Source organism: Corvus hawaiiensis, chromosome 5, assembly GCF_020740725.1.
Source record: "Corvus hawaiiensis isolate bCorHaw1 chromosome 5, bCorHaw1.pri.cur, whole genome shotgun sequence".
Taxonomy (NCBI): Eukaryota; Metazoa; Chordata; class Aves; order Passeriformes; family Corvidae; genus Corvus; species Corvus hawaiiensis.
The window spans coordinates 639,024-654,995 of NC_063217.1; the positions used below are offsets into that span (position 1 = coordinate 639,024).

Sequence of the window (15,972 nt, forward strand, 5' to 3'; positions counted from 1 at the left end):
GGCAGTCCTGAGCCCCGCAATTCAAGACAAACATTAAGGGGCTGGAGCGTGTCCAGGGAAGGGAACAGAGTTGAGGAAGGCTCTGGAGCCCCAGGAGCGGCTGAGGGAGCTGGAAAGGGGCTCAGGCTGGAGCAAAGGAGGCTCAGGGGGGACCTTGTGGCTCTGCACAAGTCCCTGACAGGAGGGGGCAGCCGGGGGGGTCGGGCTCTGCTGGCAGGGAACAGGGACAGGAGGAGAGGGAACGGCCTCAGGCTGGGCCAGGGCAGGCTCAGGGTGGACATCAGCAGGAATTTCTCCACGGAAAGGGTTGTCAGGCATTGGAAGGGGCTGCCCAGGGAGGTGGTGGAGTCTCCATCCCTGGAGGTGTCCAAGGAATGACTGGATGTGGCACTCAGTGCTCTGGGCTGTTTGACAAGGTAGGTGGGGGAGGGGGGGGGAGAGGGTCACAGGTTGGACTTGGTGATCCTGGAGGTCTTTTCCAATCCCAACGATTCTGTGATTCTCTTACTCCCATTAGCCTTCCTTTAACTGGGGGCAGTGCTTGTGCTGTATCTGTGCCAGCTGCTGCTTTCTGACCTGTAATATTTAACTAATGGAGAGCAGTAAAGGGGCTTTCATTTTACACCCCAATTTTAAATCGACTAATTTCCTGGGAAGTGCCATTTCATGGTTTGGGAATTGCCGTGTGCTTTAAACTCTGCTTGTTAAACTTGCTGAGACGAGAAACTCACCCCTAAGTGAAGAGTTCTGCAGCCGTAGGACCTAACCAAGAATTGCTTCCACTCTTTCTAAACTAGGGATTGTAATTAGTGGAATCATCCTGTGACTCTGTGATCCCCTGATCCGCCCCCTCCCCGCCGCCATGGCCGCGGGGGTGACGTCACTAGCCCCGCCCCCCGGTTCTCCCCCCACTCGCGGCCACCGTAGCGGGATCGGCGGAGGCCTCGCGGCGGCCGATGGTCCGCGTTGTGCCGCCGCCCCCCGCCCGCCCCGCTCCGACCCGGCAGCGGCCGCAGATGGCGCGGCGGGGACCGGGCAGGCGGGGCGGGAGGTCACCGGCACCGCCGCCGCTGCTGGCGCTGCTGCTGCTGCTGTTGGTGTTGGGCCCCGCCGCCGCCGCCGAGGAGGTGGCGGTGTCCAAGGAATGCGACAAGCCGTGCGCCAACGGCGGGCGGTGCCAGCCGGGCACCGGGCAGTGCGAGTGCCAGCCTGGCTGGGTGGGCGACCAGTGCCAGCACTGCGGGGGGCGCTTCAGGTGAGACCCGGGGGGGCGGGGGCTTGTCCTGGGGTGGGGGACGGAGTGCGGGGACGCGTGGGGTCGCTGTGGATGGGGGTTGAGGGGCCGGTTTGGGTAAGGGGTTGGTTCGGTGTTCGGGGCTGGTTCAGGAGTGAGGGGTTACGTTTGGGGTACGGGGATGAAAGGGTAGCTCAAAGGTAAGGGGCTGGTTTGGAGTGAGGAGTTGGCTCGCAGTATGGGGGTCTGACTGGTTTGGGTATGGAGCGGAGTGTATGGCAGCCACAGCAGGGCTGGGGGTGAGGGACGGGGCAAGGGAGAAAGGAGGGGACACAGGAATGGGTCGGTGGCCCGGGCCAGATTGCCCAAAGGAGCACTTGAGGGAATTAGGGAGGTGGGTACGAGAAGCAGGTTTGGGCACTCAGAGGGGGTGGGAGGCTGAGGGGGGTCCAGGGATGAGTGAGGGCAGGAGGGTCGTGGTGCGAGGGGAAGGGCCGGGTGACAGTAAAGGTGAGGGGCGGGACCAGGTGAGGTTAAAGGTGAGCGGCAGGTAAAGGTGACAGTAAAGGTGAGTGGCAGGTCAAGGGGACGGTGAGGGACACTCAGGTGATGATAAAGATGAGAGACAGGTCCAAGTGATGATAAAGGTAAGGATGCAGGTGTTAGAGCAGGATAGGAGTGTGTTGAGGGGACAATAGGGGCTGGGGCCCTGGCTGAGTGAGGGCAATGAGAGTGTGAGGTGGGATGTGGATGTAAAGGGATAGGCAGGAGCCATGCAGGGAGACAGAAGGGATTTGGATGCAGAGGGAGAGGTGGATGTGCGGAGACAGGCTTGAGAGGTGACGGCAGCATGGGGTGATGGGGTGACAGTGTAGAAGGCTAGATCTGGAGGTCCACAGAGGAGGTGAGTGGTTGGGGCTTCCTGGGGGAGGTCTGGGAGCAATGGGATGTGGGTGTTGAGTGCCCCAGTTGGTGAGTACAGGATATTTGTAATGCAGAAAGGCACCTCTGAGGGGGTTGAATTTTTGGTATTGGTTGCCTGGGGTTGCAGAGGGGTCACTGGTGATGAGTTGTGACTCTCAGGGGCTGTGTAGGAGCAGGGATGTGGTTGTAGGGCACTGGATCAGTGGGGGTCTGGATGTGATGGATTGCTGAGCCAGGAAAATGTTGGGTTTAAGTTTTAGTAGGTCTGGACAGAAAGTAAGGCTGGAGGGGAGTGGGTAGGGGGGGATATTTTTTTGGCAGCAGGGTTAGGTTTGGGGACTGTGTAGATGGAAGTCTAAGGATGATGGGTGAATGGGGGCAGGCTTTGTGTGTGGGTATGGCTGGAGGTGGAAGCAGGTGAGAGCAGTGAGGAGCAAGTGGACAGAGGAGGACAGCGTGGGTGTGGGACCAATTCCTGGGTGGGGAGAAGGACTAATGTGGAGATGGGAGTAGATCAGACTGAGAACAGGTTGGAGGGGAAGGGTGTGCAAGTGGGTGTTAGGGCTGGGTGGAGACTCTAGAGGTGTTTGGGGGGTTAAGGATGTTCCTCTTGCCAGATCAGCAGGTGCTGGTTTTGGTTAAAGGTTATTTCAGGAGAGGTGTGTGAAGGGGAGAGAAGCAGTATCCTTATGGGAGTAGGTGATATTTGGGAGGCTCATCTTTTGGAGCTTTAATGCTGCTGGCTCTTGTTGAAGGACAGTGGGAATCGCAGCCTGGTGGAAAGAAGCTCCTGGGCTTGTGGGGAGACAAGACTGGGCAGCGGGAGGGGATTGAATGGGACACACGGCATTGGCAGAGTCCTGCTGCTTCAGAGTAATTTTTTTTGAGGGAAAAAAGGCTAAAGGGGGAGGCTCTGGGCAGGGGGATGGAACCCCCCTGGCTCTGCGCTGGTCCAGGCCACGTGCAAACGTGTGCATGTGGGAATGAGGGGTGTCTGCACAGGACACTGATTTTTGGGCTATATGATGATGGAAAGTGGATTTCTGCAGTGCTGGGGCCAGTTCTTTTAGTGTTGGGTTTCTTGGTTGGGTTGTGTGTCTGAAGTCTATCCCACAGGATGAGAAAATGGAAATCTTCTTGGGAATAGGCTGGGAGTGCTCCCTGGCTTCTCTGTTATGGCAGGGGTTTCTGTAAGATGGTTACCTGCCTTGGATTCGTCAGCTGTTGCAGTGAGAGAGCCAGTGTGTGTGTGTCTGCATGCATTAGGTGAATTCCCTGGGAAGGGCTGATTCCTGGAAAAGAAGGAAATGAGAAAAGGATGATTATCCTAGGCAGTGACTGCTTTCTTGGGGAGCTACTGAAAGCGCCAAGCACTCTTCGATGACATTCCCTATGGATGTGGGAGAAGGATAACTGTCTGTATGACCCAAAGTCATGGAAGAAAAATACTTCAATTTTTTTTATTCCTGTTTATTGACAGTCTGTAGATGGGTGTGTGTTGCAGACAGTTTGCAAGGGGTTTTGTATAGAAACAATTTCAGGTTAGGCAAGCCCTGGAAGTCCAAACCTGCCTTTTTCATGTCTTCTTGCCACTGTCATTTTCTTTTAGCTGGGAGAGAGCTTTACGGAATAGCCTCATACTTGTTACTTTCTTAGAGAAACTTAGGTTTTTTGTCGTTTTAAGGGGACTGGATTTGAGAAGCTTCTTTTCCAAATGGTGATGCCCGGTGAAAAAAAGAATTGATATATATTCACTGCTAATAGAACCTCAATTTTTAATCCTCTTACCTGTTTTGATAAAACTTCTTGTTTCTTTCTCACATATAATTCTAGTCTAAAATTTTGCCTGAAAATATAGTACATGTTTTCTTTATAGATGATTTTTCTGTTTATTATTTTATTAAGGAGTTGAAGTTTCTAGTAATGTTTTTAAACTCGGAGCTCTGAGAAGCGCAGGCGAGCAATGTTCAGAGCTTTGCAATCATGTGTCTTCTTTCACATGCCTTGAGTTTGCTCTGTGTCCTGTCAGAAATGGCTCTGCAGGAGGTTTTTTTTGGTTCACGATTGCCAAGGGTTTGGCTTTAAAGGACTTGATGTGTTATTAGGCACTGTAGGTACAAATGGGAAGTAGAAGAGCAGGTGAAAATTATTTTCTAAGTGTGGCGTATTCCATGTGCTTATCTGCTAGACTGAGAGATGTAATTAAATTTGGCATGTTAATCATACTATCTTGATGTATATGATGACTATATTTGTGGCCTTGACTATTTTCATTTACATTGTAAAGATACACCTTGTGCTTCACTAACCTACTAATCTCTCACATCTTGTGTTCACAGTGAAGGATGAACATTGTAGCATCGAGTTGCAGTCTGCTAATATTCTGTTTCCTTTTTTCCCCTGAGAAAAAGTTTTGGGTCCGTTTTAGACTGCAGTTAGATGTTTAAGTGACATACCCCAGATCAGTGGTGCTCTTTAGAGGTAGAAGGCTGATTTAGGAAGGACTTCAGGTGACTTTTTTTTAAGATGTGGAACCAGCCACTTTAGTTGTTCAAAGATAAACACCTTGGTGTTAATGGAAGCTGAAATAGAAAACACAGAATGTGCCTGATGTGCTTGTCTTCTATTTCAGTACAAACCTTCAGTGGGCTCTTGGCTGGCTGGAGGCTGCTGTGGGCTTCGAGCTGCCATGATATGGGCAGGAGAGGAGCTACTGCTGGGAGGGATGAGAAGTTCTCCAGTCACAGATCTGCAGCAGCATCCTGAGTTAACATTTGGAGCAGTGGGAGCTTGGGAGCTCCAAACTTGAGAGTGAAATTGGCAGCATTGAGTATTGTACAATCAAAACGATTCTGCACACTTGGTTAACAGCTTCTTCAAAGCACTATCTGCAGCTCGGTGACACAACCTCTTGTCCTGCCTAAATTGAGTTGTGTCAACCAGCTGCCTAATTAGCAGATGGAATTAAGGTTGGAAAAGCCCTCTAAGATCATCGAGTCCAACCGCCCCCCCAGCACTGCCAAGACTACTGTTAACCACATCCACATGTTTTTTGAACACTTCAGGGATGGGAACTCAGCCACTTTCCTGGGCAGCCTGTTCCAGTGCCTGACCAACATTTCCATGAAGAAATTTTCCCCAATATCCGGTCTAATCCCGTGCCACAGGTGCAACTTGAGGCCATTTCCTCTTGGTTCTGTCCCTTGTTCTCTCGGAGTAGAGCCTGACTCCCCCTGGCTGCACCCTCCTGTCAGGGAGTTTTAGAGAGTGAGGGAGTGAGAACGAGCTCTTCTCATTCTAACCCCCTGAGCCTCTGTTTTTCCAGGCTGATCCCCCCCAGCTCCCTCAGCTGCTCCTCACCAGACAAGGTGGATAAAGCACAGGATAAGAAATGACCTCTGGTTCACATAGATTTATTGTCCTGAGACTATAAAGGGTTGGATTAACAAATTCAGGATAATGATTGACTTCTTGAACAGTCAGTGTATGTGGACTGTGTGTGTAGGCTCACTGATGGGCAGTTTGATGTATGACTGTAGCTGAAAATAATATTTTGACTATGCAATAAAATACCAAATGATTCCAGGAATATGGATTTTGTATGTAAAGGCACTGGTGTTCCTTTCATGGTAATACTTTTTTTGTGGTGGAAGATGGCAAATGCTAAGCAGGACTTAACCATGCAACCTGACAGTTGGAGAGTAAAAAAAAGGGTTAGCGTGTATCCTTTAAACTCCCTTTTCATTAATATAATGGGAGGAGTTATGTGCTGCTGATTAAATGTTATGAAGGACTTGGTGGTTATAGAGTGTCTTTGGTCAAATAATATTACAGTGAAGAAGAATTTCATCTCTAGATTTGTATAAATCCCAACCTGAAGAGTTGTGAGCTGGAAAAGAACTATCACAATTCTCTTCGTTAAAGTAATAGGAACTTTTGGTCAAAAGCTTATATACAAGCAATTGTCTTTTAAAAGCTACCTGAGGCAGTTTAACGATTTAGGAAGGTCAGGAAGCTGCTTAACAGATCCAAGGATGTTGACAATTTGAATCAAATCAGTTTAAGTGCTCAAATTAGATCTGGGGGCTGCATTTGTGCCTGATCCCCATTCTGTTTCTCCCTTTTCATTAGGATATTGTGCTTTAAAATGATTTTCTCTTCCATACTGCTTAATGAAAGGCTTGCTCAAACACTGTGCACTGATAAAAAAGAATAAGCTATTCAAGTAGGAAATACTTAAACATCATCAATTTTAATGAATACGCTGAGAAAAAAGAACAAATACAGGCTTTTATTTAGTTCTTGAAGGTATGTGTGGTTATCTTAATGCATGCGTATCTATATTTCTGTCTATCCATATGTGTATATAAGATATATAAATATTATATGTTTTGTGGCTTGGAGCAACCTGGTCTAGTGGAAGGTGTCCCTGCCCATATCAGGGGTGTGGAACTAGACGGTCTTTAAGGTCCTTTCCCACCCAAACCATTCCATGATTCTGTTTAAATGATCTGTTCATTGAGAAACTATTGGCTAATATTTAATCTGAATTCTGTGTTATTGCTTCTCTCACTGTTTTATTGGATGATCTGATATTTTGCTAGGGCTGTTTTAAGAACAAAACTTCATCTGTGAAATAATTCAGTATTTTTGAAATATCGGAGTTGTTCTGCAGGTTTTGCTGTGCACTAAATGACCAGCATAAATATTTGACTTGCGTGAGGTTTTGTTAATGTTTGCAATAAGCTCACTGCTTATTTTCAGTCTGCTTTATAGTAAGGAGGCAGTAGTGGAAAATTCAGAGCAGTCAGATGAAACAGCTCTGCTTCACACACATCCAGTGCCTTCCCTATTGGAGCTTTAGTTGTTGGAATTATTGAACACGTCATGGTTTTAACCTGTGAGAGAGAGGAGTAAGTCCTGTCCTGTTCCTGTCTTCCTGCTGAGCACATCTGAGCATTGAGACCTCCTGGAACAGAACAGATAAAGGATAACATTCCTCTGCCTGCCAAATCCAGGGACATGTCACTGACTTAGACTTACAAACACTTCCTTATCTGCAGCAGTCACCATTTCTGTCTCATTTCTCTGTTTCTGTAAGTATCAGGGAATACCTGAGTCCCTTAGCAGTTGTCTGACACTACTCTAGATTTTTCCAGTATTTCAGTCTCAGTTGTTCTTTTTGTTATGGATGCAAAATAATCACAGAATGGTTTGGGTTGGAAGGAACCTTAAAGTTCTTCTCATTCTAACCCTCTGCCATGGGCAGGGACACCTTCCACTAGACCAGGTTGCTCCAAACCCTGTCCAACCTGATCTTGAACACTTCCAGGAATGGGGCAGCCACAGCCTCTCTTGGCAACTAATAAAATAAGCTCAGGACCAACCAGGTGTTCGTTAACATCTTCATCAATTTACATTTAATGTAAATAACTTACACTGAAATACCAAAAAATGACTGAGATTAGCACTGTTTTTACAGAAACTTGTTACTTTCTTTAATTAAAAAAAATCAAGGACTAGCAATCCTTTTATCCTGTGTCCTGATAAATTTAAATAATATTTGGAACACATGTGTTGGATTTTACTTTCCTGGCTTGTTCCTCTGAAGCTTTTGTGAGCAATCGAATTTCAAACCCTGAGCTTCCTGTCTATGAAATCCGTGCTGAAAATCCTATATTTAGATAATGCTGTTGCTGACCAAGCTGTTGTCTTACTGTATTAATTTAGGATACCCTTGGGTGGTCTTTTCTTGAACAGTTTCCTTGAAGAATTTTTTTCCAAATTGAAGTTCTAAGCGCAGCACTTGGAATTACCTTCTTGATCAGGTGGAGCTTTGCTTTTTTTCCTGCACTCAAAATATTCCCAGCAAGTAGGAGCTTTTAAATCACATCTTCTAAAGCACAGGAAAAAACCAGAGTAAAACAGGCAGAAGATGGGGTTGAGAATGATGTGATTTTGTAAGTGAAGTAGTTTTGGGGGAGGAGGGAGTTGCTCCAAACTGGAATTCACCGTAAGGACCACAGCAATTTTATGCCAGTGCTTTGTTCTTGCACAGCCACGTGCTCACATCTGCCTGTTAAACCTCTGCAGCATCTTGGAAGTAGGGCTGGAATATTTGGTAATCAATTTTACAGCAGTGAACAGAGATGATAGTTTGCTTTTGTGCACGGCTTTGAATGAAATACTCATTTAGTCACTGAAACACTGAAGCAGTAATGATGTTTGCTTTTTGTTTCCTGCTTTTGTTCCCTTGCTTTGTTTATGGCTGATCCTCGCAGAAGTTCCTTTAGATCTACTTGAGACTGTCACTTTTCCTCCCTTTGCTTAAAATAAATATTTATTTGATGGAGAGGCAGGTTGCTTGCCAAGGTTTTGGTGGATGTGTGCTGCATACAGATAATTCTGGGCACAGTTTGGACTTGAGGAATGTGAAATGCTTGGGATATTCAGAATGTAAGGGCTCTGTCCTTATTGCAGAGTTGTGACATCATAGGGGTTGTTAAGAGCCCTTAATTGCACACAGAACAAGCTTCCTGTAGCAATCTGATAACCTAAATTTGGGACATTGGCATAGTTGGGGATTTGAAGAATAATTTAAAGAAAATGGACTCTGTGTTTTGGGCTGATAATAAGCATCTTAGTGCATCTTGCATGATGAAGAAGAATTTAAACAAACTGAGCAATATTCCTGCTAAAGAGGGGTAGCTGATCTCCAGAGCAGATGGTGCGAAGTACTTCTTGGATACCCCAGGATCTGGATAACATTCCTGGTCCTGGTTATGGCTTTATTTGGTAAAACAAGTTTCCTGCAGTATCACCAGATTCAGAATTTTCAGTTCCCTGAAAATGCAGAAATGGAATTAAGCTGGTTTAGGGGACACCATGCTGATAGGGGTGGTCTGGGCATTCCAACCAAGGGCTCTCTGATGTGTAAAGTACCTTTTATTCCCTGCCATGCCTGCTGGGCTCAGAGCTGCAGAAGTAAAAACATTGCTGTACACAAACTCATCTCGGGTGTGCTCGGTGCGTGTCGCAAAAATTTAAATAGGGGGTTGTTGCTTCTTGTAGGTACAGGGTGTTACGCATCCTCTTTGGGGTGAAAATTATCCATAATGACCTTTACCATTAGATAGTGCTGCTCAGCTTTACCTGGAGACTTAGGCAGGATGTACAAATACAGCTGTGAAAATCCCGGATTTTCTATTATTTGTCTTTGCCCTCTGTTTCCTGATGTTCAGAAGCCTTCATTTTTTTTCCTGCTAGTTTCTGTAGGCTGAAAGGAAACAAAATAAGGAAAGCTGTGCTAGGAAAACACTCTTTGGAAGACTTTCTTATTAGTGTTTGTATTGCTTGAAAATTTAATACCCATCTCCAAGGTGGTGCTTGTCTACTCAAAGGATAAGAAGCTTGGCACAGATGAATTAGCGTTTTTTGTAAACTCCTTTTATAAACTCAAATACAGAAAGTGAGAGCTATTTTTACGTTCAGAAAATTTAGGTTGGGTTTAATATTATTTCATGGTAAAGGGAAGGACTAACCATGTCTTCAATTACTTTGTGATTAAAAGCTGTTTAGTTTTCATCCCTGCTGGTTTTCAGTCATTGCAATGAAAAAAATTACTCCTGCAGTGGATTAGCTGTGTATTGAGTGGGTTTAGTGTTTTTTTCCCCTCAGTTTCTTTGTGCTTGTGTCATAACCACTTTCCTTCCACAGTCTGGTCATTTTCCACATGTTGGTGTCATGGCACTGCTCCCAGATATTTTGAATGTAAGTGCCCTATCTAGGGAAAATCTATGATTCAGGTTTACCCTGAGCACAGCTTTTAGATTTCGTTGCTTGTTACGATCAAAAATGTGTTTGAGTTCCTCTAAAATAAACTTTTCAAGGTGGCTTTGTGAAGGTTTCTTGCAGCAATGTGCAGCATGTTTCCTGCTGGAGTTGTGCACCTGGCTGTTTAATGATTAATTTACACAGTCAATCTCCCATTAATCCAGAGTGGAGTGTCACTTGAATTTTATAGTGATTTCAGAGCTTAGATCTCTAGTGTCTGCCTGCTACATGCTTTGATCATGCTTTTGATTGTGAAATCAGCAGAGGTGATGCCACAAAGATTTCCAGCCTTTGCAAGACCCGAGTTGCAGAGTAGTGTGGAACTGAAGTGCTGACTGGACAGGCCAGTGCAACAAGAAAAAAAAAAACCCCACAAACAGGGAAACCTCCAGCATTATTTCCTATTAAGGATTTTTGTGCTGCTAGAAGAAAGTATACTACTGTATCCAAATTGTGAGCGTACATCGAAGTTGCTGGCTTACTGGAAACAAAGTATTGCATTCTAAATATTATAGTGGGAAATAATTAGTTTTGAAGTCACTGGTGATTTTAATTTTTTTCAAGGGGACATCAGGAACAGGCAGAATTGTAGGGCGAGTTGCTTTTAGTTTTGTTGAAAAAGTTGAAATTTATTGTTGTTCAAGATACACTATTTCCATCTGCGTTTATTTATAGTTGCTGCCTGCTTGTTTGACAGTGTGTTAGTGCACTTTTGTTAAGGGCTTGATTTATTACACTGAAACACATAACAGGCAGCTCTGTAAATTTGGGTCGGTCGGTGTGTTTCTCACAAGCACAGGTTTCAGGGACTCTTTAAAGTCACTGGTTTTCATTTTGGGAATAGTAATGGGTGTTTAAGTATACCCTTGTTCAACTTCTGGAGGATGAATCATTTTGAGGAGGTGTTGATGTGGTTCAAAGTCAAAACCAGGACTTGACTTCCTGCCTATGCACATTTTTTCTGAAACATCCATGCTAATATTGCTGGAATTTTAATTTTCTTGTGGATGCTGCTGATAGTCTGTTAACTTGTTTTATCTGAATTTATGTGGTGAGCCCAAGGAAAACGCTGAGCTACTGAAAGCATGTTAAACCAGGAATTCCTGGATCATTTCCAGCTTTTCTCAGTACCTGAGCTGATGAGAATTTCTGGGACAGCAGGCAAATGTCAGTACCAGCAGAATTCCCTTATGTGAATGGTACAATAACAATTTCTACACAAGTTTGATGTTTGAGAGGATGGGGATTTGGATTTCTGGTAGAAACAGGAATGTGTGATCCAGCTGGAAAAGCTGAAATTACTTTATAGCCTCTAACTGTACTGTTCCCTTGAGAACAGATGACCACAGACTTCAGGAATCAAATGAAAGTACAGTTCATCATCTAATCCCCTTGGTTCAGCTTCCTTATCAATTAATATCAATATCAAATTATTTATATGTTTTAAAGATGTTCTGATGACGACTCTGTTTACATAGGAATTTGGAGGTTTGAAAGCGTATTTTAATGGCAGTTTTGCATGGTAACTGGTATTCAATTGTCTATTCTGAGAATAATACTGCCCTACAGAAGAAATGTGGTGAAGGTTGCTATAAATATGCCTAAATCATCTTCACTGAGGCTGATGAAAAAGGATATTGTGTGTTAAAAGTGATGGAGTTTAAATGGGATCTTAATTTCTCTATTCAGCACTTAGGGGAATTTGTCATGTGGTATTGAAAGACAAAAAGTCATAATGTGAAAACTGGTTATCAAATCAAAGCTGGTTGAGGCATCAGAGTGGCTTCTGTGCCTGAGCTTTGCTTGCTTGCAAGTGCAAGATGTGTGTGCATTAGATAGGATATGGTGCTGGAGGAGACATCCTTTGCTATATTCCCACTGTCTAAATCCCACTGATTTTCCAGTATCTCAGGGCAGGTAGGATTGAAACATGAGTGCAGACATGAAGGTATGGTGACTCACTCTATGTTGTAGACTTGGCCTCCTCAAGCAGTGACCCGTGGTAAGACAGGTTTTACATGAGGTTCACCAGTGCCAGTGAGATCGGGCACTCTGGCTGGGCTGGAGATTCTCCCAGGGAACATGGAGGGAGGTCTTGTTGGGGTCCCTTCCCCCCCGCCGTGTAGCCCTGGGAGAGGGGCCCTGAGGGCGCAGACACGGGGTTTCCCTGTCCCTGCTCAGCCTCGTTCCCATTGGTTGGTTTGTGTTCCCTGCGCGGGCAGAAGGACCCTCGGGTCCGTGACTGGAACAGTTCCTGGGCAGAGCCCCGGCCATGCGGCTGGTGAAATAAACATCTCTGAAACAGCTATCAAGAATCTGTCTGTCCATATATATTTCCTTTCCACGGGACTCCTGGTTTGATATATGCGTGTTGCAGGATCCCCACTGCAACAAATGGTGGAGATTTGAGAGCAGAACGATCCCCGATCCCTAAGCGACTGATTTGTGTGAGTAAACCCTGGAAACTTTGGATTCCTCTTCTTGGTTTTGCTTTGCTATTCCATATCTAAACTATGGAGGAACCGTGGGAAGACTCTTGGCTCTCAGAGCCGCATATGGACATTTATCTTAAACTTAAAATGATTCTTGAACAACGATTTGTAAATTTTAGCTTGATTCAAGCTCAAAAAGAACTGAAACACTTCCTGGCATGGTTGTTTAAGAACTTTTTCTATGTTTCTTGGGATTTAATTCTTACCAAGGGCTTTTGGAAAACCGTTTGGACACAGTTAATACTGGAGTCAAAATATATGCCGATGGAAGAATATTTTCGTGAATATTATTTAGTTACCGAGACTGTTGAGCAATGTCAGCTGTGTCCTGGTGAAGGGAAGCCTGGCGCAGGGACCGTGCGGCCCAGGCCACGTGCACCGAGCGCTCTCCGAGCAGCAGCGAGGCAGTTCCCGCGCGCGGGCGGAGCCACGCGAGCCGCAGTGTCGGTGGCGGAGCAAGGAGCGGTGGGACCCGGCGGTGCCCGAATGGCCCCGTGCAGCGCGTGGTGGAGCGAGCCCCGGGAACGCCCGGCCGAGAGGGGCGGCGCGCGGGCGGCGGCTGGCGGCGGTGGCGGTGGAACGGAGCCGCGCCCAGCCGAGACACGCGCTGGAGCAGGGCGCGGGGGAGTCGTCGCTCAGGGGCCCGGCCGAGACGTGGGTGCAGCGCCCGGCAGCGGCAGCGAAGCTGCGACCAGAGGAGGCGACGCACGGAGAACTGAGCGGCGTGGCCCGGCCCGGCCCGCACAGCCCCGAACGCGACCCCGGGAAGAGCGCGCAGGCACCAGCAGCTCCGACAATTCCAACACGGGAGCGACCGAAGGAGAGAGCAAAGACGCAGCGAGACAGAAAACAGCAGCCACTCGGAAAAAGGAAAAGATCATAGCAACTAAGACCTTAGGGATAGTAAAATGGTATAATGTTAAGCAAAATTATGGTTTTATAACAAGGTGTGACAACCAGCAAGACATATTCGTGCATAGAACTGCTATTAAAAAGAATAACCCTGAAAAATGCATCCCAAGCTTGGGAGATGGAGAGGTGGTGGAATTTAATATTGTACTAGGGAGAAAAGGGTTACAAGCATCGCAGGTCACTGGGCCTGATGGTGTTCCTGTAAAAGGCAGTATATATGCAAAAAATCGTAGTCATGTTAGACAATATCTCCATTGTAAGCCCCCCCTACAGTCTCCCTTTCCTAATCCCACCTTTCCCTTTTACCCTATATCCTATTACCCCCAGTGTACTCCCAATCCGTTTTTTCATCCATGGTTTCCCTCACAAAACCATGCTTTTGCCAATTGTTTCCCCAAAAATCCCTTTCCAATGCCGAGTGGGGGATGAAAAGGGGGAGGGAAGAAGTTAAACCCTCTCCTGCCTCAGTTTCCCCACAAAGCATGCTCAGAGAGTTCTGTCTCCCTTCTGTCAGCCCTAAGATGTTCCACAGAATCTGTTTGGACATTTAAAGACTCAGGAGGGTGGCTTGTTTTGTTTTGAAACTGTTCTTGTTATGTTTATCCAGTTGTTTTCATTCTCCTTTTATTAAAATAAAACGGGTGAGGTGTTGGGGTCCCTCCCCCGCCGTGTAGCCCTGGGAGAGGGGCCCTGAGGGCACAGACACGGGGCTTCCCTGCCCCTGCTCAGCCTCGTTCCCATTGGTTGGTTTGTGTTCCCTGCGCGGGCAGAAGGACCCTTGGTCCTGTGACTGGAACAGTTCCTGGGCAGAGCTCCGGCCATGCGGCTGGAGAAATAAACATCTCTGAAACAGCTAGCAAGAATCTGTCTGTCCATATATATTTCCTTTCCACGGGACTCCTGGTTTGATATATGCGTGTTGCAGGATCCCCACTGCAACAAGGTCTTTCCCTTTTTCTTGTAGGTTGATGTAACTTCATATGCCTAGTTCATGGAAACACAGACTGGTTTGGGTTGGAAGGGACCTTAAAGCCCATCCTGTTCTCCCCTTTGCCATAGGCAGGGACACATTCCACTAGACCAGGTTTCTCCAAGCCCCATTCAGCCTGGCCTTGGACACTTCCAGGGATGGGGCAGCCACAGCTGCTCTGGGCACCCTGTGCCAGGGCCTGCCCACCCTCCCAGGGAAGAATTTCTTCCCGATATCGCATCTAACCCTTCATTCTGGCAGTGGGAAGCCATTCTGCCTTGTCCTGTCATTCCATGTCCTTGTCCCAGGTCTCTCTCTAGCTCTCTTGGAGCCATTTTAGGTTCTGGAAGGTGCTGGAATTCCGTTTTGGAGCTTTCTCAAGGCTGAACCAACCCCAACTCTCTCAGCCTGTCTCCATAGGGTTCCTGCTTTTACCTGTGGATTTGAAGAAGAAATTCTGTAGGAGACAACCATGCATGTGTCTACTGATTTTTGTTTGCACTTGAATTTTTCATACATTTTGTATTGATTTATAGTTTTGGGTTTTTTTTGTAGCAGAGCCCTTCATGGCTAGTCTTTACAGGGCTCTCTGGGCATTAAGGCTGTCTTGATTTTTTGTAGTGAGTTCAATAAATAAGTCAATTTCCGTCATTCACTGAAGGAAATCTTTCTGTTCAGGTTTAGGGAGATTAACAGGATTCTATAGATACAACTGAAATTGATGTTTCCTTAGTGTCTTGTAACATAATGATTTTTTGACTGATGTGACCAGAAGGAGCAAATTCACACTGAAAATATGAAAGTAGGTGGATGAAGGCCACTACCCATCGATGCTGGAGGGGATAAACCACTATGGATGATCTCTGTGGTAACTGTCATATCTGAAGAAGAAAAAACATTCATTTTGAGGTCAGAAAGCATTGTGGGAAGTTTTTAAGTTCTCCGAACTTAAACATGTGATAAGAGCAGTTGAAAGGTCCTGTGCCTGGTGGTCAAACTGAGCATTGGAAGCCCTTTGACAGGCTGGGCTGTTGATTGGCTGAAGATTAACCACAGGTCAGGACTGTCACTTGGGGCAAGATGCTTTCCATTTAATCTGCAATTAAATTAAAAAAAAAAAAAAAAAGAAAACCAAAGCCAGATAGCTATAATTTTAATGGGGTAAAATATGTACACATGCACATATTTTTCTCTCTCTCTACCATGACTGACTTGCATTTCAACAGAGGTTCTCCTCTGATGACTTTGAGTCTTTTTATAAGCTTTTTTTATGAGTTGTATATGTTCATTATTAGGTCTTTAAAAACAAACTCTTGAAAATTTTGGCCCCAGTGAGTTGTGTGTTGCTGTAACTTCTGTGGTGAGTGAAAATAGCAGGAATGGTAAGTTTCTAAATTTTCTTTTTGGGTTGTTTTTCTTTTGGCAGCTACTTCTGTACCTAGTATGTGTAAAACATTTGTAGTGTAGGTAAAGCTCTACGATTACTGAGATGTGGAGTCAAAGTAATTATTGTGCATGTCACTTATGTTCCTTAATATATAGTATTCTATTTAAGTAATGGAGCTAAGGAGAAAAGAGGACAGGTCAGCAGTGTACATAGTTGTACA

At 45.8% G+C, this 15,972-nt stretch overlaps 1 protein-coding gene across 3 annotated transcripts in view; it reads left to right on the forward strand.

Moving 5' to 3' along the window:
* Positions 1 to 917: 917 nt before the first annotated feature.
* ATRN (attractin) overlaps positions 918 to 15,972 on the forward strand; it is a 159,502-nt gene continuing 144,447 nt past the window's right edge. For 2 of the 3 annotated variants that reach the window (XM_048304944.1, XM_048304946.1), the window contains exon 1: positions 918 to 1,255. In XM_048304944.1, coding sequence (XP_048160901.1) covers positions 957 to 1,255 — 299 coding nt within the window. In that variant the 5' untranslated portion in view covers positions 918 to 956. The remainder of the gene's footprint in view (positions 1,256 to 15,972) is intronic. The other variant, XM_048304945.1, reaches the window with a different exon arrangement.